The following is a 25,055-nucleotide window of genomic DNA, read 5'->3' as shown; positions in this document are numbered from 1 at the left end:
TATGTTGTATTTTTGATGGTTCTCTGCGCTACACTGTGTCTTTGCATATTTCTTTGACTTTGTTTTAGTGTTAGCAGCTTTTCATATGATTCGTTTAGTGCAGTAATTTCCCAAATATTTTCACTGAAGTACATGTACTAGTTTTCAAAAATTCTTTAGCTTTGACGTTGCAGCTCAGAAAATTGGAAGCATGGATTAAACTTCAGCCGCCAAACAGATACACATACTCTCCATGCTTCCCTCCTCAGCAGTTTATAGTAAAATCTATTAAAATTGAATTAAAGTTGGCCAAGCCATCAGATAAGATGTACTTTCCTTGAAGAGAATTATATAGAGACTGATGCACGAAAAGTGTGCTAACAGAAAAAAAAAATGTTGCAATTTGAAGCCATTTTTATTTTCACATCATGGACCGCAAAAATGGTTAGGGACAATAACTTTTTTATATAGCATGCTTTCCATACATCAGCCCCAATATCTGTAAGATCTTAGACGATCTAAGATGTTCACAAACTCTACTAGAAAAACCTTTGAGTAAAGGTTTGTTATTTCTTTTGTGTAGATGGTGAATCAGGAACACATGTTGAAGGCTACCTTGCCTCTTTTTGCCAGATTCCTTGTCAGTAATGGTCTGCAGACAAAACATGGGACCCTACAAGTTACTATAGAGATGGTTGATAGGACTCCCCCAACATTATCAAAGAACTACGGTCTTAAGCAGAGGAAAGGATCGGTGGCTCTGATCTCTCCAGACATTCTTCAAACCATGGATCCTGACACAGCAACTGAAAATATTACATATCTGATTATGGAACAGCCTCAGTATGGACATATATATGTGAGAGGTTCATTCCTGCAGAAAAACTTTACCCAAAGAGACATTGATAACATGGATGTTGCCTACAGACACAGTGGTCAAGATGCTCAGATTGACAAATTCACATTTGTTGTGACGGACAGGTCGAATCAAGGCTTTATAATTGATGGGAAAGTGCAATTTGAACCAGTACCTTTCATTATACAAGTAAGTGTTGCAACATATTGGGAAAAAAAAAATCAAAAACGCAATATCATGGTTGAAAGGTAGAATTTGACATGGTGTCATGCTAATCAAATAAAGAGAAAATACCAACACCAACAAACCACGAACAAGGTAAAAGTAAGTAATAAACCTGAATGTGCAGCAAACCCAGAACAACAACTTAACACTGGCTATGTACAAAAATGGAGAGAGCACATGATCAGGGCAGGATCAGGACTGGGAACAAGGGGAGGATACAGAGTGATAGATGCAGGGTATAGGGTACAGGGTACTGGAAGCAGGTCACAGTATACAAGACACAGGATTCAAGATAAAGGATCAGGCAGAAACATTGCTCACAGGCAGAACACTGAGGCAACAATATCCACTAAGGGAGGGATTGTATACCTTCCACTCCAGTATCGGGTGAAGCCTAATTACTAGGATAAGCTGGCTGCTGGGAGACACCAGCTGGTGGCCATGTAAACTGCGTCTTTCAGCTCTAGGGACAACAGTGCCACCAGCAAGTGACTCAAGTCCTGACATACTTGTTTTGATAAAAACTGTGTTAGATTAGGCTTTGGACAAATTTCCTCTTACTTGTCGTTCCTTGGACTGCTTGGACTACTCTGCTGTATGGATTCTCTGGAAAGAACATTCATACGTATTGGGTGTTCAGTTAATAAAAGTATAGGCTACACTGAGGTTGTAATAACTGAGAATAACTTTCTGCTGATACTGTAGCTTGTCTTAGCATGGCCAGAGTCTTGGGGGGGTATTTAGAAAGTTGGGACTTTTTTCTTTTTCTCTATTGCTCCTTATTGTTTTTGTGCCTGTTTGTTTTTCTTTTAGGGTTTAGATTTTACACAATTTTTACTGCAGAATCTGTTTATCTGGTGGCTTCCTGTAGCTTTTCATGTGATCATTGAAAATAATATTTCTCTACGCTCAAGCTTCCATAATCCAATTACTTTAAGTGGTACAAACCTGGTTCTAGGTGTACAGGATTTTTTCTTTGGGAGGTAGTTTTTACTCATTCCTCCAACTCCTTCTACGATGTTGTTTTTTTAAAATAAAATACTGCAAAATGGACCTATGAAAAGATAATGAATTTGGAAAAAGACAAGATACTTGATTTTGCAAATTCTTTATAAATAGGTTTCACTTGTGAACCAGAAAAATAGATTGCACTCTTGGGTGTTACTGTCCAGTGACTTCATGTTCTACATTTCTCCCATTCATTTTATGAACATCTGGCATGACAAATGCTGGTACTTCAACTTCCACCTCAGCTAGATAGATGGAAGCAAGTCTGATGGTACATGTTTATTTCACACAGGCTATTAGGAATAAAACTACATCCATTCTAACACGATATTCCCCAAGTATGAATGGAATGATAGCTGAAATGAGTGCATTTAATTAGGCTATTGTTTAGTAATTCTTCATATATCTCATTGTTATGTAAATTTGGGAAGTATGTTTGAAACAAAAGAACTGCAATATAAAGTGGAATTAAACCACCCCAAATAAACAGGAATCTCATATTAGAGTAAGGTCTCAAGCTCAGTTATGTCTGGGGAATTGTATAGGGGATGGAAGTATCTATTATTGCTTCACTCTGACAGACAAAGTATGGCTTCCATCCAAGAACATGAAACTACTCCCCATTGTCTGCAATACCAACATTCTTTAGAGAATACACAATTGGGGCACATTGCCAGTAAGCAGTGATTGCCATTATCTTTAGTTCTTGTTGACACTTAAACTGAGAAGTAAATTTGAAAGACAACACTAAAATACACCAAACCTTCTAGTATGTATGCAACTAATATTAGGCCTTCTTGGTAACTCTTACACGAATATTCTACTGTATCAGCAAGATTTAACTGTTACAATATCTTTCCCAGAGAAAACTCAGTTAAACCAAAGTGGAATCTCCATTGGTTCTTTAAAAATGTTGGCTTAGTATACAGACAGTAGCAAATGATCAGATGTTTGATTTGGACATTGCAAAGTATGGACAGATACAATGAATATTTTGTACATGGGTGTGGTCACATGCTGACTCTAATGCCCTGTACACACGGTCGGACTTTGTTCGGACATTCCGACAACAAAATCCTAGGATTTTTTCAGTTGGCTCAAACTTGTCTTGCATACACACGGTCACACAAAGTTGTTGGAAAATCCGATCGTTCTAAACGCGGTGATGTAAAACAAGTACGTCGGGACTATAAATGGGGCAGTGGCCAATAGCTTTCATCGGATTTTGTTGTCCGAAAATGTTATATCCTGCTCTCAAACTTTGTGTGTCGGAAAATCCGATGGAAAATGTGTGATGGAGCCTACACACGGTCGGAGTTTCCAACAACAAGGTCCTATCACACATTTTCCGTCGGAAAATCTGACCGTGTGTACAGGGCATTAGTGTAAATGCAAATACGTTATACGGAAACCATGCTTAACCCACCTCCTTCTTTCTGCTATTCTAGAGGTGCTGATTTAGGCCTCTTGCACACGGTAGTATAAAAACAACAACTTTTTTTTACTGATCTGAATATAGATGAATTGTTGTCTATGGAACAATGAACACAGCTGCGTAAAGATCAGTAATACAGTGAGTACAGTGATAAATACAGAGCTGTAAAATAAAAATAGAAATGTTTCCATTTAAATGCAGTAATTTATGTGCGTACGTGTGTTTATGTGTCTATACGCATGTTTACGCATTTATATATGCATTTATTGCAACACTGGCAGTGAAAAAAAATATTACATTTGTGTTCACATACGCAAGTTTACGCAAAGTCCTTATGGAACATATTATTTAGGATCTTTCTGTCAACAAGATCCTGAGAATAAACATCAGTAAATTCTTACATCTGTGTGAAACTGGCCTTACATTTGATCCTCATACAAACATATGCATTAATATATACTGCTATGATATCAAGGAGAGATGCTTTGTAGTCCACAGAGCTAGCTAGATAAAATGGTATCTTTAATCGTGTATCACAGTCAGAATGCACAGCAAGTTAGGTAACAAGATTTCTGGAAACAACAAGTATTTTTATTTTTTTTGGAAAAGATATAACAAAATGCTTTCAATTTTCAAATGCCATAAGAGAGCAAACAAGGAAAGTTCACGATTAGGGGTTACATATACTTTAAGCTGATATTAAACCCTTCTAGAAAAAGTAAATAAGTAAATGTAGTAATTGTTCTCTTTAGTGTGTAACCTTTTGTCTCCAATGCTTCCTGTTCTCACTTTTGCACAATCTTTACAGCATTAACAGCCTATGAAACTTTCCTCTGTTGACTTACTGCCTATAAGATGTCACCTTTATCTTCAGTGCTTCCCTTGGGACATCTCAACATGCTTGTAACCGCTGCCTGGTGCCTTGCATGTGAGATGCAAGCACAGTAGAGCCACTGCCTTTCAGTGCTTTGGCACTGTGTCTGACTAACGTGTGCAGTCATGGGAAGCTGATGTGCATTATGGGCTCCACTCTTTCTGAGATTTGGCACTGTGCTTGAGCAGCACATGCCGAGTAGAGGGCGGTTAAAGTGGATGTAAACCTGATTCATGAAATTTGACCTAAGCACAAACTGTATATCTGTAGTGTTTTCTTATCTCTCTCCAAAGCCCTAACTACCGTGTCTTTCTGCTGCTCCGTTCTTCTGTTATCAGCATGATAACTTCTAACAAGTTCTCTGACAACTGAGCTAAAACCAGCCTGAAATTTGTGTCGGGGTGGGTGTTATAAATATATTAGCAGAGTGCTTGTCTATTCACAGCACAGATTTGCATATTCCTTCCTTCCTTTGCCTATGTGGAGTGGGGTTGTATGCCTTTCCTCCAATCAGCTGTCACACAGTGTATGCCAAAAGTCCACACCTAGTGCTGAACAGGAAGAAAAAATCTATAACATGATCCTCACTTTTTAAAGAATATAGAAAGCTTAAGACAGCAGATATACATGTAAAACTGATTTTAAAACAGAGATTTGTTTCATCTCTGTGTATCATCTCAGGCTGTTCATTTCACTGGGTATATGTGAGGGTTTACATCCACGTTAATGCCTTGCCTGGCCAGCACATGTGCAGTACTATGCTCAGATTTCAAAGCATAGTACTGTGCATGCTCTGTCTGGGCATGGTGTCAATGGCTTGACCATGCACACACCGACTGAGCACAGCACCAGAGCACTGAAAGGCAGTGGCCCCTACTGTGCTGCATCTCACATGCAAGGCACCAGGCAGCAGGAGTGCGCATGTCTGGGTGTCACCAGGAAGGCACTGGAGACAAAGGAGACACCCTATCGGCAATAACTCAACAGAGCAAGGTTTCATAGGCTGGTAAAAAAAGAACAAAATGATTGGGGGCACCAAAAAAATCTATATTTTACACTATTTCGGTGTACCTTAATGTAAAGGGCATTTTTACTTTTAGGGTTTAATAACACGGTAATTTTGAAATTTCAAAACAAATACTTACCAAATGTCTATGTGAATAATTTTCATGTGATGTGATAATTTTTTTGCCTGCATTATATGTGGAAGTTTATTGTAGTCATAATGCACAAGCTGCATGATTCTACTGTATGCTGATTGCATCTAAATTTAGAATTTTACTATAGCACTCACAAAGCCCCAATGTCCAAGGAAACACTAGTAATAACAATACAATGATTTGTTAAGTCTATTGAAGAAATCGTGCTTGCACTGTACCAAGGCCAATGTCCTATCCAAAGTGTAAAAACTAGCATGATAGATTACCATTTTATTAAATTCAGGCTCTTTAAGACTAGACAGTATAGCCTGCTTTATACCATCCTACAAACACCCACAGGGACACTTGAGAAGTCCAGGCCTGTCATATATATACTTTCTGCTTTATTGCTACACGACTCTTTAAGTTTAGGGTTCATGCATTGACAATCTAAAATTACTTTTGTGCAAAAATTACTTTTTGTTTACATAGGTGGACTTTCCAGATGATACCAGTCCCAAAATAGTTATTCTTCAGTGTGCTACTAAAGTTCAGCTCATTAGAGATGGCCAATATGGAATCTACATTACATCTAGAGAATTAAAGGTTACAGATCCTGGGACGGAGGATGAAAACATCACATTCAAAATATTAAGTGCACCTCAGAAAAGTCACCTGGAAAATGTAACTTCAGGTAAGTGCTACACAACATAGCTTTTGTGGGCTATTGTGAGCCTATAGGACTCTTGTGTCACTCATTCTGGGGTCAGAGTTAGCCTATACCTTGTTTCCCACTAGAGGTCCCTATTTACTGTCCAGCTGGGAGATAAGTAGTAGGAAAGAGTGCAGATAGGGAGTAGTGTGTGGACCAGGGAAGAACACAGTAGTCAGTCCAAATTGCTGGACCTTAGCCCCTGTGGGATCCTTGAGGCCTGTTCTGCTAGAAATGTAGAGCACCTGTTGTGGGCCTCCCCTTCGTAAAAGAATGCCACATATGTTCTCCTTAGTGTGTGACCATATAGCTGGAGGATACTATCAAAGAAAACCCTGAAAGTGCTGTACAGAACCAGCATTGTTTGACAGAACCATTAAGTAATATACTTTTGCAAGCTACAGTGACTTGAAAAAGTATTCGTACCCCTTGAACTTTTCCACATTTTGTCATGTTACAACCAAAAACGTAAATGTATTTTATTGGGATTTTATGTGATAGACCAACATAAAGTGGCACATACAGTGAGGCAAATAAGTATTTAGTCAGCCACCAATTGTGCAAGTTCTCCCACTTAAAAAGATGAGAGAGGCCTGTAATTGTCATCATAGGTATACCTCAACTATGAGAGACAAAATGTGGAAACAAATCCAGACAATCACATTGTCTGATTTTTGAAAAAAAATATTTGCAAATCATGGTGGAAAATAAGTATTTGGTCACCTACAAACAAGCAAGATTTCTGTCTCTCACAGACCTGTATCTTCTTCTTCAAGAGGCTCCTCTATCCTCCACTTATTACCTGTATTAATGGCACCTGTTTGAACTTGTTATCAGTATAAAAGACACCTGTCCACAACCTAAAAGAGACACACTCCAAACTCCACTATGGTGAAGACCAGGCTGGGAAGACTGAATCTGTAGTAGGCAAGCAGCTTGGTGTGAAGAAATCAACTGTGGGAGCAATAATTAGAAAATTGAAGACATACAAGACCACTGATAATCTCCCTCGATCTGGGGCTCCACGCAACATCTCACCCCGTGGGGTCAAAATGATCACAAGAACGGTGAGCAAAAATCCCAGAACCACACGGGGGAACCTAGTGAATGACCTGCAGAGAGCTGGGACCAACGTAACAAAGGCTACCATCAGTAACACACTACACCGCCAGGGACTCAGATCCTGCAGTGCCAGACGTGTCCCCCTGCTTAAGCCAGTACATGTCCGGTCCCATCTGAGGTTTGCTAGAGAGCATTTGGATGATCCAGAAGAGGATTGGGAGAATGTCATATGGTCAGATGAAACCAAAGTAGAACTGTTTGGTAGAAACACAACTCCTCCTGTTTGGAGAAGAGAGAATGCTGAGTTGCAACCAAAGAACACCATACCTACTGTGAAGCATGGGGGTGGCAACATTATGCTTTGGGGCTGTTTCTCTGCAAAGGGAACAGGACGACTGATCCGTGTACATGAAAGAATGAATGGGGCCATGTATCGTGAGATTTTGAGTGCAAACCTCCTCCCATCAGCAAGGACATTGAAGATGAAACGTGGCTGGGTCTTTCAGCATGACAATGATCCCAAACACACTGCCCGGGCAATGAAGAAGTGGCTTTGTAAGAAGCATTTCAAGGTCCTGGAGTGGCCTAGCCAGTCTCCAGATCTCAACCCCATAGAAAACCTTTGGAGGGAGTTGAAAGTCTGTGTTGCCCAGTGACAGCCCCAAAACATCACTGCTCTAGAGGAGATCTGCATGGAGGAATGGGCCAACATACCAGCAACAGTGTGTGACAACCTTGTGAGGACTTACAGAAAACGTGTGACCTCTGTCATTGCCAACAAAGGATATATAACAAAGTATTGAGATGAACTTCTGATATTGACAAAATACTTATTTTCCACCATAATTTGCAAATAAATTCTTTCAAAAAATCAGACAATGTGATTGTCTGGATTTGTTTTCACATTTTGTCTCTCATAGTTGAGGTATACCTATGATGACAATTACAGGCCTCTCTCATCTTTTTTAGTGGGAGAACTTGCACAGTTGGTAGCTGACTAAATACCGTATTTATCGGTGTATAACATGCACTTTTTTCCCCTTAAAATCATGGGAAAATCATGGGTGTGTGTTATATGCTGATCCCCGCCGATCTCCGCTGATTGTGAGGAGAGGAGCGAGCGGAGCCGACATACACAAAGCCGAGTGTACTTCGGCTGGACTCGGCTCCTCTCGCAGTCCCGCCCATCTCCACTGATTGCGAGAGGAGAGAAGTGAGTATCGCCGACATACACAAAGCCGAGTGTACTTCGGCTGGACTCGGCTCCTCTCGCAGTCCCACCCCTGACTGTGAGCAGAGCCAAGTCTAGCCGAAGTACACTCGGCTTTGTGTATGTCGGCGGCGCTCGCTTCTCTCCTCTCGCAGTCCTGCCCCTGACTGTGAGCAGAGCCGAGTCTAGCCGAAGTACACTCGGCTTTGTGTATCTCGATCGGCACCAATTTTAAAAGACACAAGGCTGCAAAGACACTGGGAAGGCTGCAATGACACAGGCTGCAATGACACAGGGATGGCTGTAATAATGACACAGGCTGCAATGAGACAGGGAAGGCTGCAATAATGACACAGGGCTGCAAAGACACTGGGGAAGGCTGCAGATGAACACTAATAAGGCTGCATTGATGGGTATTTAAATGTAAGTTTTTTCCTTAAACTTCCCTTCTAAAAGTTTTTTCCTTAAAATTCCCTCCTAAACATGGATGCATGTTATACGTCAGCGCGTGTAATACACCGATAAATACGGTACTTTTTTGCCCCACTGTAGTTGTGAAGTGGAAGGAAAATTATAAATGATTTTCCAATTTTTTTACAAATATCTGAAAAGTGTGGGGTGCATTTGTATTCAGCCCCCTTTACTCTGATACCCTTAACTAAAATCTAGTAAAACCAATTGCCTTCAGAAGTCACCTAATTAGTAAATAGAGTCCGCCTGTGTGTAATTTAATCTCAATATAAATACAGCTGTTCTGTGAAGCCCTCAGAGGTTTGTTAGAGAACCTTAGTGAGCAAACAGCATCATGAAGAACAAGGAACACACCAGACCGGTTAGGGATAAAGTTGTGGAGAAGTTTAACTGCTTTAGGACCGGCCGCCGTCATTTGACAGCAGCACAATGGCTCTCCTGCGCGAATCACCGTAGGTGTACGGCGGCTTGCGCAGGCTCAGTTGTGGGCGGGCGCTCGTTCCTGCTGCACCCTGCGGGAGTGTGCCCGCAGGTCGAGAAGACTCAATGCCCTTCGGCGGCCCGCAAATTGCCTTGTACACAGTCAGAACAGGGAGAACCCAGTAGTCGGGAACAGTGACCTCTGTCATGTCCCAGTAACCCCCCCCCACAGTTAGAAACACTCATAGGGAACACAGTTAACCCCTTGATCGCCCCCTAGTGTTAACCCCTTCCCTGCCAGTGACATTTATACAGTAATCAGTGGCTATTTTTAGCTCTGATCGCTATATAAATGTCAATGGTCCCAAAAAAGTGTCAAAAGTGTCTGATCTGTCCGCCAAAATGTCATAGTCCCGCTAAAAATCGCTGATCACCGCCATTACTAGTAAAAAAAAAAAAATAATAATAAAAATGGCATAAATCTATTCCCTATTTTGTAGACGCTATAATTTTTACGCAAACCAATCAATATACTCTTATTGCGATTTTTTTTTTTACCAAACGTATGTAGAAGAATACATATTGACCCAAACTGATGAAGAAATTAGTTTTTTTTAAAAAATAAATGTGGGATATTTACTATAGCAAAAAAAAATATTGTTTTTTTTTCAAAATGTTCGCTCTTTTTTTGTTTATAGCGCAAAAAAAAAAAAACGCAGAGGTGATCAAATACCACCAAACGAAAGCTATTTGTGGGAAAAAAAGGAGGTCAATTTTGTTTGGGTACAATGTTGCACGACCGCGCAATTGTCAGTTAAAGCGACGCAGTGCCGAATCGCAAAAACTGCTCTGGTCATTAAGGGGATAAAACCTTCTGGGGCTAAAGTGGTTAAAGCAGGGCTAGGTTATAAAAGAATATCTCAAGCTTTGAACATCTTACGGAGCACTGTTCAATCCATCATCTGAAAATGGAAAGAGTATGGCGAAACTGCAAACCTACCAAGACATGGCCGTCCACCTAAACTGACAGACCAGACAAGGAGAGCATTATTCAGAGAATCAGCCAAGAGGCTCATGGTAACTCTGGAGGAGCTGCAGAGATCCACAGCTCAGGTGAGGGAATCAGGACAGGACAACTATTAGTCATGTACTCCACATATCTGGCCTTTATGGAAGAGTGGCAAGAAGAAAGCCATTGTTGAAAGAAAGCCATAAGAAATCAAATTTGAAGCCATGTGGGGGACACAGTAAATATGTGAAGGAAGGTAATCTGGTCAGATAAGACTAAAATTTAACTTTTTGGCCTAAAAGCAAAACACTATGTGTGGCGGAAAACTAACACTGCATTTCACCCTGAACACACCATCCCCACCATGAAACATGGTGGTGGCAGCATCATGTTGTCTATCAGGGCAACAACCCTAAACATACAGCCAGAGCTACAATGGAATGGTTTAGATCAAAGCATATTCATGTGTTAAAATGGCCCAGTCAAAGTCCAGACCTAAATGCAATTGAGAATCTGTGGAAAGACTTAAAAATTGCTGTTCACTGACGCTCCATCCAATCTGACAGGGTTTGAGCCATTTTGCAAAGAAGAATAGGCAAATATTTCACTCTCTCTACGTGCAAAGCTGGTAGAGACATACCTAAAAAGAAAAGGTGGTTCTACAAAGTATTGACTTAGGGGGGCTGAACACAAATGGACGCCACAGGTTTCACATATTTACTTGTAAAAAAAAATTGAAAACCATTTATCCTTTTCCTTCCACTTCACAATTGTGTGCCACTTTGTGTTGGTCTATCACATAAAATCCCAATAAAATACATTTGTGTTTTTGGTTGTAACATGACAAAATGTGGAAAATTTCAAGGGGTATGAAAACTCTTTCAAGGCACTGTATGTTGCCTTGGACTACCAGGTTGTATAGTCTGTTAAGATGTAAAGTAAAGAAAACAAGTAAAGAAAAATTTCAGCACAAAAAAAGACAGCCTTGTCATTCTGGTGGTGTGCATTGTGACCTATACCTGGGGAGCAAGAGATAAGTGTGGATACTGGCCAGGGCATGGGACTAATGGTGGCTGGAAGAGGGAGAATTGGCCCACCCAGTGATGGTGAGAGGTCGACTGTTGAGAGCATGCACCAGGAAAACCCATATCCTCATTGTGTTTGGGCCGAGTTAATGTCACAACCTGACAGATCTGACCTGAAACCACAGGATTGGGGCCCCCAGAAACTCTGCTGTACATTTGTGTAGTCCCATTTCCTTATTTTTATTTCTCTCTTTTTTTTAACATTTGTATTAATAGGCAGAATTATTAAAGAGCAATTCACTCAAAAGGATTTAAACAACAAATCCATATTATACATCATAAATCCCTCACTTGATGTGTATGAGGATACTATTGAGTTTGAAGTTTCAGATCCAGCAGGAAACAGAGTGTTACCAAAAATGTAAGTCATGACACATGGTCATTTCTTTTGTACAGTTGGTAAGTTTCATTGAACAGTCTTTGATATTGTACATATTCTTATCTAATAAGGAAATCATATTGCTTGACAGTGTCATGAGAAAATGCCTCAGCCTCTCCTTATAAATTGTTTCCATTTAGAGATGTATCTTGTCTTATATAAAATATGCTACTTTGAACTTAAACCTTATATAGGTTTACAATGCATTATTTTAAAGGTTAAATGCTGGGTCTTGTATCAGCTGCTGCGAGTTGGAGTAGTTAGTAGACTTTTATATACCCATATGAGTATCTATGGTCCACAACCTTCTCTAACTGCATGTCCATGTCAGAGTCCATTTGCCTGATCCAGTTGGCACAGATTCTCTATATAAGTTAATGATCCTAAAGGCTACAAATCCAATGACTTCCTACCACAGGAGGAAATAGTCTATCTTGGAAAGCATCTTCATATTTTGGAATTTTATAGCATGCTCTACCTTTTGAGGGCCAGTTCACACCACATGCAGTCCAGTGCATTTTTTTTCCGCATAAAAAATGCATAGAAAGTAGGTTATATGGTTTTCAATGGCATAGTTCAAAGCAGTGCTTGCAGTTCCAGAAAAAAAAAGTAGAACATGGTGCATTTTTCCTGCACTGGACTGTACTGGAACGCTGTAAAACGCATACAAAAATGCTTTGATTTATATGAATTTTTGGAACAATCGTAATGTTAAAAGCTTTGACACGCAACTTGCAAACATTTTACTGCATCAATGTGTGTTTTGGTGAGCACATAATACATCCAGCATAAGTGGTACCCGGGGAATATTGTAACACATGGGGACAATATCTTATATTTTCCCTTTGTACGTTAGCGTACAGTCCAAATTTTCACCACTAGATGTCCTTCTTGTCTTATGGTCTGGTGTTTGCTAGTGTGGAAAGGGAAGCTGGCAATTAACTATTAGATTATTTACATAGATATTTAAAATTTAGGTAGTTCAGAAAAAAACAAATGTAGCCTCAGTATGGCTATATATTAGAATTGCTCTTTTGAGCATGAAAAAAATAGAAATGAGCCTAGGAAACACTCTTGACATTTACAGGTGCATCTCAAAAAATTAGAATATCATCAAAAGTTTATTTATTTCAGTAATTCAATTCAAAAAGTGAAACTCATATATTATATAGATTCATTACACATAGAGTGCTATATTTTAAGCATTTCCTTCTTTTAAATTTGATGATTATAGCTTACTGCTAGTGAAAACCCAAAATTCAGTATTTCAGAAAAATAGAATATTAGATAAGACCAATAAAAGAAAAGAGTATTTTAAATACAGAAAAGTTGTCTTACAGAAAAGTATATCCACGTACAGTATAGTATGCACTCAATACTCGGGGCTCCTTTTGCATGAATTACTGCATCAATGCGGCATGGTGGTGATCAGCCTATGGCACTGCTGAGGTATTATGGAAGCCCAGGTTGCTTTGATAGCGGCCTTCAGCTCCTCTGCATTGTTGGGTTTGGTGTCTCTCATCTTCCTCTTGACAATACCTCACATATTCTCTATGGGGTTTAGGTCAGGTGAGTTTGCTGGCCAATAAAGCACAGTGATACCATGATCATTAAACCAGATACTGGTACTTTTGGCAGTGTGGGCAGGTGCCAAGTCCTGTTGGAAATCAAAATCAGCATCTCCATAAAGCTGGTCAGAAGAGGGAAGCATGAAGTGCTCTAGAATTTCCTGGTAGAGGGCTGTGCTGACTTTGGAATTGATAAAACGCAGTGGACCAACACCAGCAAATGACATGGCTCCCCAAATCATCACCGACTGTGGAAACTTCACACTGGACCTCATGCAACTTGGATTCTGTGCCTCTCCACTCTTCCTCCATCTCTGGGACCTTGATTTCCAAATGAAATGCAAAATTTACTTTGGACCACTGAGCAACAGTCCATTCCTTTTTTCAACTTAGCCCAGGTAAAACGCTTATGACGTTGTCCCTGGTTCAGGAGTGGCTTGACACAAGGAATGTGACAGTTGTAGCCCATATCCTGGAATCCTTTCAAGGCTACAGTTATCCTTGTTGCTTGTGCACTTTTTTTCTATCACACTTTTTCCTTCCACTCAACTTTCCATTAATATACTTGGATATTGGAGCACTCGGTAAAGGAGCCAGCTTCTTTAGCAATGACCTTTTGTGACTTACCCTCCTTGTGAAAGGTATCAAATGACTGTCTTCTAGACAACTGTCAAGTCAGCAGTTTTCCCCATGATTGTGTAACCTACTGAACCAGGCAGAAAGACCATTTAAAGGCTCAGGAAACCCTTTCAGGTGTTTTGAGTTAACTGGCTGATTAGAGTGTGACACCATGAGCCTACAATATTGAACTTTTTCACAATATTCTAATTTTCTGAGATACTGAATCTTGGGTTTTCACTAGCTGTAAGCCATAATCATCAACATTAAAAGAAAGAAATGCTTGAAATATATCACTCTTGTGTGCAATGAATCTATATAACACATGACTTTCACTTTTTGAATTGAATTACTGAAATAAATTAACTTTTTCATGATATTCTATTTTTTTGAGATGCACCTGTATACAGGACTACAGTGGTCTACAGTATAGAATAAGTGTTTATACTAGTTCAATAACACTGTAATGCTTAGTATAGCTTGCAGATACCACGGCACACTGTATTCAACTCCAATGTAAGGTAAATGAAAGACAGGCTTCAGCTCAGAGCCCAAACCATTGGTCAAACCCCTCTAACATTTTTCACCCACATTGGGCCTAATTGTAGTTGCTTAGGTCTTACACCATTTCCAGCTTTAGTTATAAATAACAAGCCAGCCATTGTCATCATGTAAGCAAAACATGTGTACAAAACGGTATTACCCTGTTTCCCCGAAAATAAGACCTAGCGTGATTGTCGGTGATGGCTGAAATATAAGCCCTACCCCCCAAATAAGCATTACCCTATTTCCCCAAAAATAAGCCCTACCCTGAAAATAAGACCTACAAGGACTTTAACTAGGGCTTATTTGGGGGGTAGGGCTTATATTGCAGCCATCACCGACAATCACGCTAGGTCTTATTTTCGGGGAAACAGGGTAGGATTAGATCTGTGATATGAAGCTTATGCATATATAACGAGCTCAACATAAATTATTCTCCGTCTTAATATCTAATAACCACTTCTCACTATTAAGTTTAAATTATACATGCAAGAAGCAAAAAACATAAAGGGAAGAAAGGAAGGGCTCCTATACTGTTGGGTTCCTAATGGGTGATGCGTTGTGTATTTAGGAACCCCTTTCCACTTATGGTGTCGATAGGAATGGAGAAGGGTTCTTGTGTCTGGTTAATTCATTATGTGGTTGTGTGAGGTATAGATTTAAGTGCGGCTCTCTTGCATTGAGGAATTGTTTCATGAGAAGCAGCTTGGTGGTGTTATATATTAGGAATTACTTTGGAGAGTGAAGCTAAGGTTTTGTATGAATGTAAGGGTCAGGGAAGGGGGAGAAGGGGGGAAGGGGGGAGGATAGGGAAGGGGTAAGGACAGGCAGGGGCCTCTTCGAGAGATCTCCACCAGAAGCCATATTTTATCCATATGACAACCTAATGTTTTATGTGGAGGGGTGAATGAGGTGCTCATGTTGTTGGTATGCTAGTGGTTTGGGTCCTCAACTTATTTCCCCCCGTGCTGCTCCCTTGTGTAGGGGCGGGGGGCTCAGTGTCTGTTTAAGAGGTATAGCTTGGGCGCTCCGTAATTCCGTTCATTGTATCCCGTTAGTTCATGACATCATTGTGTGTTTGACCCATCATTGTTTTGTAGTTATCGGTGGTTCGGAAGTGTGTCCAGCATGCCCAGGTGTGTGCGAATTTTGATGGGGTGTCTCTAGCTATATGGATTAATTCTTCCATTTCTGCAAATCCATTGATGCGATTGAACCATTCTGAGATGGTCGGGATATGAGATGAACCCCAGTGTATTGGAATGCACATTTTGGCAGCGTTAATGAAATGTATTACGAGGGATTTGCGGTAAGTGTGAGCCGATATAGTGGAATGATGGAGGAGGAATTGAGCCGGGGTCTGCTCCAGAGCATATGAGAAGATTTGCGTAGTTAGTTTATGGACTTGAGACCAGTAGTTTTGTAGAAGGGGGTCTTGCTATTATATTTATACCTGTAACGTGTTTTGGTTGCAGTTATTTTTGCTATTTTTTCCAATGCAAAACTTACTGAAGTAGAGCAAACCACACCAGTCCCATTAGTCCACAATACTCAAAGACACTCCAGTTGTTCTGAGAAATGCCAAATTTTCATGCTGCCAGTCAAGGGAAAAAAGTGGATGAAATAAATATACATCCTAAGCAGTGTATGCAACTTTTTTGAGATTGGTTACCTCAACCTACATGCACATATAACAGGGGAATCCCTGTCTATTTTTGCCATGAAATGATACAGTTCTGAACACTCAACTTTTTGTGCAGGTTTTCCCCCGCTGCTTCTAAGTAGTGGTCCCTGACCTGGTCAGGGAGATTTTTCAATACTCTTAACATATCTTTCAGAGCCAGGCATGTATTTCCAGAAAAGAGCATACAGTGTTTGTCCCACAGTGTAGATGAAAGAGATGATTTCTTTCTGGGCAGAGGTATGTTAGTTTTTAAGAATAGAAATAAATGAGTCATTTGAATAAATAAGGCATATGTAGGTATCCGTAAGATCTTGCCTTCTTCAAATGTTAAGGTCAATTTCAAAATTAAGCATGAGATTTTAGATGTGAAAATGAATTGGTTAGAAGTGGAAGGGACCCCTTTGCCAGTTATTTTTTATGTTAGCAGACCAGCAATAATGTGAAATAGATATCAGGGCAATGATCTTTCTGGTTCACTCATCACTGGAAAACCTCCAGGTAGAGATTCATGTCTTTGTGTGTTGGGGTTAGTGGGGGGATTGTGACCTTAGTGGTACACGTTTGGCAGAACAAGCAAGATAGAGAGTGTCTATCAGAGGTGCTGCCTTGAATGAGAAGGAAGGCATTGGAAAGACTCCTGGTAAAAATCTGATTAGTTGCCAAATAAGTTAAAGTGATACTAAACACACACTGTTTCATTTACATTATCCTTTCTATTTCCGTATGTGGATGATGGCACTGTAATTATTTTAATTTAAAAAAATCTATGTACATTTTCCTAATTGATTTACATCTGTCACATGACCCAGCCTGTCTGCAGGGAAAACTAAGCAGGAGGAGCTTTTAGTTCTCTGCAGCTGGTCACATGTTCAAAATAAAAAAACAGCCTTTGGAATACAGAGTAAAAATAAATAAATAAATAATATCAATAAACTGTTTTAAATTGGTATACAAATATGTATTTGAAATCAAATATTATGTTGTGGAAACATGTTGTGGGCAGATTTCTGCCAGTCAGCTGCAAAATCCCTAGCTAAGTTAGGGACATGAACAGAAGGTGGAGATAGAGAGCATCAGGATCAACCAGGTTGTTTTGCAGAATACAGAAAACAAATCTCATAGTGACTGAATACGAACTGCGTGTAATACACCATTTACTGTTAGTTTTTTATGATGTGGGTTTCGTGTCACTTTAATAGGAAATAGACCAAAAGGCTGATATTAGTTGTGATAGCACTATTCCTTTATCGTCTTATATATAGTGATGCATTAGTTGTAATAGCGCTGTTCTCGTTTTGTTATACGAAAGGCTGATATGATTTTCCTCAGAAAAGGTGGCAACCAAAATGGACGTGTATGTGATTTTTGGCTCACACATCCATGTTCTTTATTATTTGATGCTATGTACAGTATACAGGAATTTATGTTAGCCTCATGGAGACCCCAAAAACAAGGGGTAAGAAGGTTGTTTCTCTTAAATTTTAAGGAGATTTTGGTCTCAAATTGTTCTTTTGATTATAGAAAAAGGAATTACAGTACTCATTATCAGTGCATGCCATGTATAATCATTAGTATAGTTGTTATCAGCAATATTAATACAATATATTATTGTGTCTTTTACCATTTTACAGCTTAAGTCTGAAATGGTCTCGTATTGAAGTACTTCAAGCGAAGTATGAGGTGTGTGAGACAGAAGCGGTGGTGTCTTTGAAGCTCACAAGGAAAGGTTACCTTGTAGACTCTGCCTTCATCACAATGATGGTAACATTTTCATTGTTTAAAATTAACGTACAAATTTTGGTTGCATATTTATTCAAGGACTAAAAGTACAAATTATCTATACTAATGTGTTTACCTCAGTTGTTAAAGTCTAAATAAAGGCAATTTATTTTCATTTTTAGACAGAGCTGAGAGCGATTAGAACTCCTGCAATGTTTTTATGTCTATGTTCGCATTAGAAATAGTCACTCTCTCTATTTTTCCTGTCTACCATTATTACCAAGAGTGAAATTCCCACATTGTGGGTTATCACCAGAAAAGGAATACAGAAAAAATCTTCTACTAGGAACCTCACTTTGGAGGGATTTCTTCATAATTCCTGTTGGGCTATGGGACAGGAAGTGATGGGAAATAGCCCGAATGGAACACAAAAAAAAAACAGACAGGGGTGCCTTACTATTTCCAAAATTAAAACACATTTTTTTGTCTTTAGTTCTACTTTAAAGCCTAACTTCAGCTTTGATATCACTTAAAAATGTTTTTTGGGCTAAGCTTTTAGGAATAAATGCGGCTGCTTTCAAGGCTTCCTCTGATTGGCTTGATGTCACCTGCATGCCTCTCCACTATAGCCAATCAGAGGAATCCTTGTATATGATGATAAAATTAAAGGCTACCTATGAATGTATGATCAGCATCAATTTTGTTCCGCAAATGGGATGGGAAGTCCCAGTACAACTGCCAGAACACTACTATATACTCTATAACCACTTAAGGACTAGCCTCGTTTTGAGATTTTGGTGTTTACAAATTTAAAACAGTTTTTTTTTTGCTAAGAAAAGAACCCCCAAACATTATATATTGTTTATTTTCTAACACTCTAGAGAATAAAATGGCGGTCATTGCAATACTTTTTTTCACACCGTATTTGCGCAGCGGTCTTACAAGCGCACTTTTTTTGGAAAAAATGCACTTTTTTTTAATAAAAAAATAAGACAACAGTAAAGTTAGCCCAATTTTTTTTATATTGTGAAAGATAATGTTACGTCAAGTAAATTGATACCCAACATGTCACGCTTCAAAATTGCCCGCTCATGGAATGACGTCAAACTTTTACCCTTAAAAATCTCCATAGGCGACGTTTAAAAAATTCTACAGGTTGCATGTTTTGAGTTACAGAGGAGGACTAGGGCTAGAATTATTGCGCTCGCTTTAACGATTGTGGCGATACCTCACATTTGTGGTTTGACCACTGTTTTCATATGCAGGTGCTACTCATGTATGCGTTCGCTTCTGCGCGCGAGCTCGTCGGGACGGGGCACTTTTAAAAAAAAAAATTTTTTCTTATTTATTTTACTTGATTTTACTTATTTTTTCACTGTTAAAAAAAAAAAAAAAGGTCACTTTTATTCCTATTACAAGGAATGTAAACATCCCTTGTAATAGAAAAAAGCATGACAGGTCCTCTTAAATATGAGATCTGGGATCAAAAACTCCACAGATATCATATTTGGACTACAATGCAATAAAAAAAAAAAAAAAAGTTGTCATTTGAGAAAATGACTTTGAAAAAATGGCCCTTTAAGATGTATGGGCGGAAGTGACGTTATGACTTAGCTTCCGCCCTGCTATGATATGGAGATGGGTGGGGGCCATCTTCCCCTCACTCGTCTCCATACCTGGCCACGGACAGGTCCCGATCGCCTCAGCCACTGCCGATGGCTCCAACCGCCGATAACGGTGATCTCACGGTGAATCCACCGTAAACACGACCGGCTCCTGAAGAGATGGATACCTCGGTTGTGGCAGCAGCTGTTGCCGTTACAGAGATATCCATCTTCAAAGCGCCGACGTATATGTACAGGAGCCGGTCGGCAAGTGGATAAACTCTATGTAACTGATGCTACATATTGTTTTTACAATGTTGACAGCAGCCCTATTTCTTTGCTTAGCCCAAGCAAACTAGACTATAATGCAATACATTGAAGTGCTGTATATGTTACACATGAAGGATAAACTCTTAAGGGGTAATTTATCAAGTTGGGGTAGCTAGAATCTGGAGCAGCTGTGCATGGCAACCAATCAGCTTCAAACTTCAACTTGTTTAGTTAAAGCGGAACTAAAGGCAGAGATACTCACCTTTTCAATGGTCTCTCCAGTGGTGGGATCTTCTCTTGTGTGCCATTTTTTGGGCCTCTTCATTGACCGTCACGGGATGACGTCACTCATGTAAATGTGCCGGAGCTAGTGATCCCAGCACACAGTATCGAGTTGGCTGCTGTAAGCTGAGCTGCACATGTGCAACTCAGCTTTCATTCCATGGATTGCTGTGATCAAGTAGGTAGGTGTAGTTAATTGCAGCCTTTTGGCTAAGATCAAGTGTAGTATCAGTCATCGGGAGCAAGAACAGAGCGCCTCTGAAAGGGGGTGTTGTCTAGTATACAGCCTGATGTAATTAGGTGGGAATGGTGGGATGGCCCTTTTCCTCCTGGGTTGAATTTGGTCTGAGTCACACAGGCTTGTCCCTGGTTGATGGCAGGGCTATACCTAAATTTGAATGCCTTCCTGGTAGGAAATGGGCTACGCTGCCCTGGCCAGGGGCCAGGCTGAGAGAAGCCCATGGTGTACATGTCCCTAGAGTGGCAGTCCAGGGGTGCTGAAAATTCTCACAGTGAGGGAACTAACTATGAATTTTTCAGTACCATGGTTACTACACCATTGCACGCTTTTTTTCTTACCTGCCTTTAGGGCCAGGCCTTTTGGCTAGGACCAGAGGATTATTTTTTTTCTGGCACCTGGTGTTAAGTTTTGTGAGTGTGTTTCACTACACTGTAGGATTTAAAAAAATGCATTTTTCTTCTGCAATAAAAAGCCTGCCGGTTCACAGTGAGTTATAGCAGAACTTTAGTTCCACTTAAAGCTTTGAAAATTAAATTTAAAAAGTGGATTGGTTGCCATGCACAGCTGCTCCAGTTCTGATAAATTCCCCTAGAGCTGAAATGAACACACTTGACCTGTTAATGGAAAAGGGTAAAAAAGTAACTTCATACATAACTTTTCATATTCCATCATTTGATGAGAAGGTCCCCTAGCTACTGGGTACATGAGTTTGCATGGAGCAATGCATTCATTACAAGTCTAGAAGGTTGCCAAATATTAAGCAAAGCACATTATGGAGCAGCTTTTTTTCAATGACCATTAGTCCTTTCACTGCATTTACATCTGGTACAATTATTGTTGTGTGCAATGTGGTTGCTATTTTTGCAGTGTGATTAGATGGTAAAGAGTTCATTAACACAGACTTAGCATCAGATATATTTTTTCATGTTAACTGCATTCCTGATAAGTGATTTGTAAGTGTAAGACTTACAGTTATTAATGAATGTGTATGCAAAGGCATTTTTTTTAGATGTGGATAGAGTGGGGGACTTTGTCAATGCTTTGTCAACTTTATAACGCTTTATGTGTTCTCACTGGGGAGATTTACCCTCTGTTTGTCCTGGTGACTACTATCACTAAAATAGGAAGTGAGGGGGGAATACAAAAATTTGAAGTTGTCCCAGAAAACAATGGGGAAAACTTTCCCTATGATAAATGAGAATTCCTTTCATTTAAAGAGGAAGTAAACCCTGATCGGTTTTACTTATTCTTTATTTCCCTGCAAAGGTAAAGCATAATGGGCTACTATGCATCGCATAGTAGCCCATTATGTGTCACTTACCAGAAACCGAAGCCCGCACTGTCTACCCACAGGGACATGGGCAGCAAAAAATAATCTGATGGTGTTTTAACTCTTCCCTACCTAAATGTAAAATAAAAGGATTGAGCTTTTCATACACTTTACCTCTCAAATAAATCACAATATCTTCCTTGATAATTATATAATTTTCCTTTCTCCCCAAAATGATGTCATCATCTTTATATAGGCATTTATCATCTTGAACTAGTGTGCTAGTCTAGAGATGACACAACCATGTGCAGCCAGGTGCCCACCGACACTCTATTGATCCCTGCTCCCCCCACCCATCACCACTGTGAGCAGGGACAGAGCTGGCTGGAGGAGTAAGCTGCGTGTGTGTTCCTGCGCCTGCTCTACTCCCCCTACATCTGTACTGATGTGTAAAGGACAGAACAGGCTGTGAAGTTTCATGTCTGCCTTTCATTCTACCTCCGACGGCTGCACTAAGATCAAAGTGGCTTTCTGTGAGAAATTCTCTTCTCCCTTGTCACTGACAAGGGATATGCAGTCCTTAAAGGGGAGCTGCTCAATACAAGTGAGTGGCCCACAATTCCCTGTATACATAGGAGGAGAACTACACAGTTTTCCCAGGCTAAATTACAAGAGCTCAGACAGACCAGTGTGGGGAAAGAGACATTGTAAACCTGTTGCTAGGGTCTGTGCAGGATGACAGGCAGACAGTGCGAAGTGTGAGTGGATCTCATCTGTGTTTGCCTACACTGAGGCCAGGGCTGTGAGAATCTGAGCGAGAGACTGTCAGAGAAATAGTTGCTGTGTCTTGGACCCCAAGCTGGGAAGACATGGCGCCATGTGCCACCATATCAGAGAGGACCTGATAGTGACTACTGAAACTTCTAGGAAAACCAAACGCCAAGTAATCAACCTGATCCATTGCATACCGGGAGTGGTGAGCTGATTTACCAAGCTTAACCCCTTACTGCCCACAGTTAAGACCAACTGAGACTTACTCAGCAGCCCATCAGCCATCTCTTGTGTACAGTCATAAAGGGACCACTACATGTGCACCACCTATAAAAGGGTCCCAAAAAAAGGCAGCCACCACTGACAATTAGGCGCCAGGTACAGGTACTTTAGACACCACCAGGGGTACCCCAGTAGCACATACACCCATCCACTATTGAGGCTGTATGCATAGAGTGCACCCAGGAACATTGTTTAAATAGCCATTGCTAATTACAGTGAGGCTTCCTTTACACCATTCATGCTTTCATGGTTGATGCTATCCTCACTTATACTGTGTGGACTAGTGTAATGGGGCTTAGCCTTATTGTGGCATAAGGTAATAGTTGTAGGTAAGGCTAAACTGTCTGTCAGTAAATCTAACATATTCTTTTGTCCTGTTTATTTGTTCTTTGCCTTGCCTTTGCTTACCCTTCAAAAATACATTTACCATATTAATCCTTAAGTTGTTTGTGGTCTATTTTTCTGTGTACTCTCAAAAGCGGAGTAACCAGGTGTGTTAGTGGGGACCGAGTCATTTCAAGAGTTGAGGCAGATAACACAGGACCCAACAAACTAAGTGGCACCTTTGGGGGTAGCACTACACCCGTAAATCCTTGTCTGTGTACTAGTCTTTATGTTCTTTGTTGTGTATCCACACATCCCTCACAGTTCAGTTACCCTTCTGATGCCTGATTAGGTTACCAATTGGCAAAAAAATCCATGACAGTCTCATTTAGTAACTTGCAAGAACATTACACTGAGTGATAAAAAAAGGCAGGGAAGTCTGAGGAAATGCTTGCTTCTCATAGGATGTTCCTATCATGTAGACCTTCATTGGAACTCCTTGACTGCATGGTGAAAAGTATATATTTTTTAAGTAGTACTTTTGCTGTATATTGTGAAATGTCAGGAGTGTATTTATGCAGAGTAGTAAAGCAAGTGAGAAGTCCTTTTGAATTAGTGTCATTGATAAACATTATAGTGGAAACATTGCCTGTTGCCACAGTGCTGAATAGTGTACTTCATGCCATTGACTGTTTTGACTGTTTTTCTAAGATTTGGGTATCTGGAAAGCAATTTATTATGGTTCAACACATTCAGTAGGATATTACAAAGAAAGTATTTTTATTTAAACGGTGGTGTTTCTTTCAGCAGGGTTTAAAATGATATTTGATTTGATATTTGGCTTTCTATGCCAATTTTGGTGCACTAGGATTTTCTGAATGCCCAATGCTCATATTAGCTTACTAGGACGCTCTGCATTCTCGATGCCCATCTTGGTTTACTAGGATGCGCTGCTTTCTCTATACCCACCTCGGATCTCTCGAATTTCCTGCTTACTCTATGCCCATCTTGCCACATCATGATTTTCTGTGTGCTACTTACCAATCTTGGCTCACCTGTGTGCTCCTTGCCTCCTTGCCCTGCTCTAAAATGGGCATGGAACACACAGGAAATCATGATGAGTCAAAATAGGCTTGAAAATACTGCAGTGGTGAAGTTTTGCTTGCTAATAACAGTTAGCAATAGATCTCTATTATAAGTCATCTGTTACTGCAATGGTGCCAGGCCTCCCTTAAACTGACCTTGTTCCGCTATGAATTTACACTGCAAAAAGTTTAAACATGAAAAACCATTGGGGGATAGTCTTTGGGAGTGAAAACGAGTTTTCAGGTGCTGGAAATAAAGTTAATGAATTCTCATTACATTTATCATATGTCTTACCATCTTTTTAAGGTGAATGGAATAAGTGCTATGGATGGGAAAGACTTTTCTACAAGTCCTTCTAAACTCATACAATTTGACCCAGGTAAGAGAAAGTACACAAAAATCACAAACACTAGAAATGCTGTATTTTTCTATTTGTTTGCAATTCAAAGATCCTGCTATAGGCGCAGATCAACAGAACAGATTAGTAATATTGGGAAACATTTGTATTAAACACCTGTAAAATGCAGCTTATATTATGAGTATTATAATTCTGTATGATATATTATGCCCTAAAATAAAGCATATATTATTATTATTATGACATTACCAGTATCTATTTACTTACCTGAAAGTGTTTCGTTAATTTTTAAAATAAACTTGACTATCATGTCCATCTCCTAACTGTAAGTTGCTTTCTTTGTCTTAGACCCTTACAGTCCTTTAAGTTCTTTGTCATAGCTGTCATGTATAATGTTATACTGTGCATTATAAACCCATATGTGCCATATACCTGCAGGTTGTATTGCTGTACAGTTTGATACAAACAGCTACTATCCTGTTACTTTCTGGAGCTGATCTGAATCTAATTGATTGCTCTGGAGCACTATAGAGAGTATTATTTATTTATTTTTTATTCTTTATTTATTCAA

At 39.8% G+C, this 25,055-nt stretch overlaps 1 protein-coding gene across 2 annotated transcripts in view; it reads left to right on the top strand.

The window, feature by feature from the left end:
* The window catches only part of FREM1 (FRAS1 related extracellular matrix 1), a 267,168-nt gene that overhangs the window by 162,408 nt on the left and 79,705 nt on the right, over nt 1-25,055 (top strand). Inside the window, exons 25-29 of one of the 2 annotated variants that reach the window (XM_073635658.1) lie at nt 613-1,024; nt 6,009-6,210; nt 11,702-11,846; nt 17,909-18,038; nt 24,433-24,505. In XM_073635658.1, the coding sequence (XP_073491759.1) occupies nt 613-1,024; nt 6,009-6,210; nt 11,702-11,846; nt 17,909-18,038; nt 24,433-24,505 (962 nt within the window). Of the gene's footprint in view, nt 1-562; nt 1,025-6,008; nt 6,211-11,701; nt 11,847-17,908; nt 18,039-24,432; nt 24,506-25,055 lie in introns of those variants that run through there. The other variant, XM_073635669.1, reaches the window with a different exon arrangement.

This window comes from Aquarana catesbeiana, linkage group LG01 (assembly GCF_042186555.1).
Source record: "Aquarana catesbeiana isolate 2022-GZ linkage group LG01, ASM4218655v1, whole genome shotgun sequence".
In the NCBI taxonomy this organism is placed as follows: Eukaryota; Metazoa; Chordata; class Amphibia; order Anura; family Ranidae; genus Aquarana; species Aquarana catesbeiana.
The sequence above is the reverse complement of the archived record's forward strand: the minus strand, read 5'-3'. Positions and strand labels throughout refer to the sequence as shown.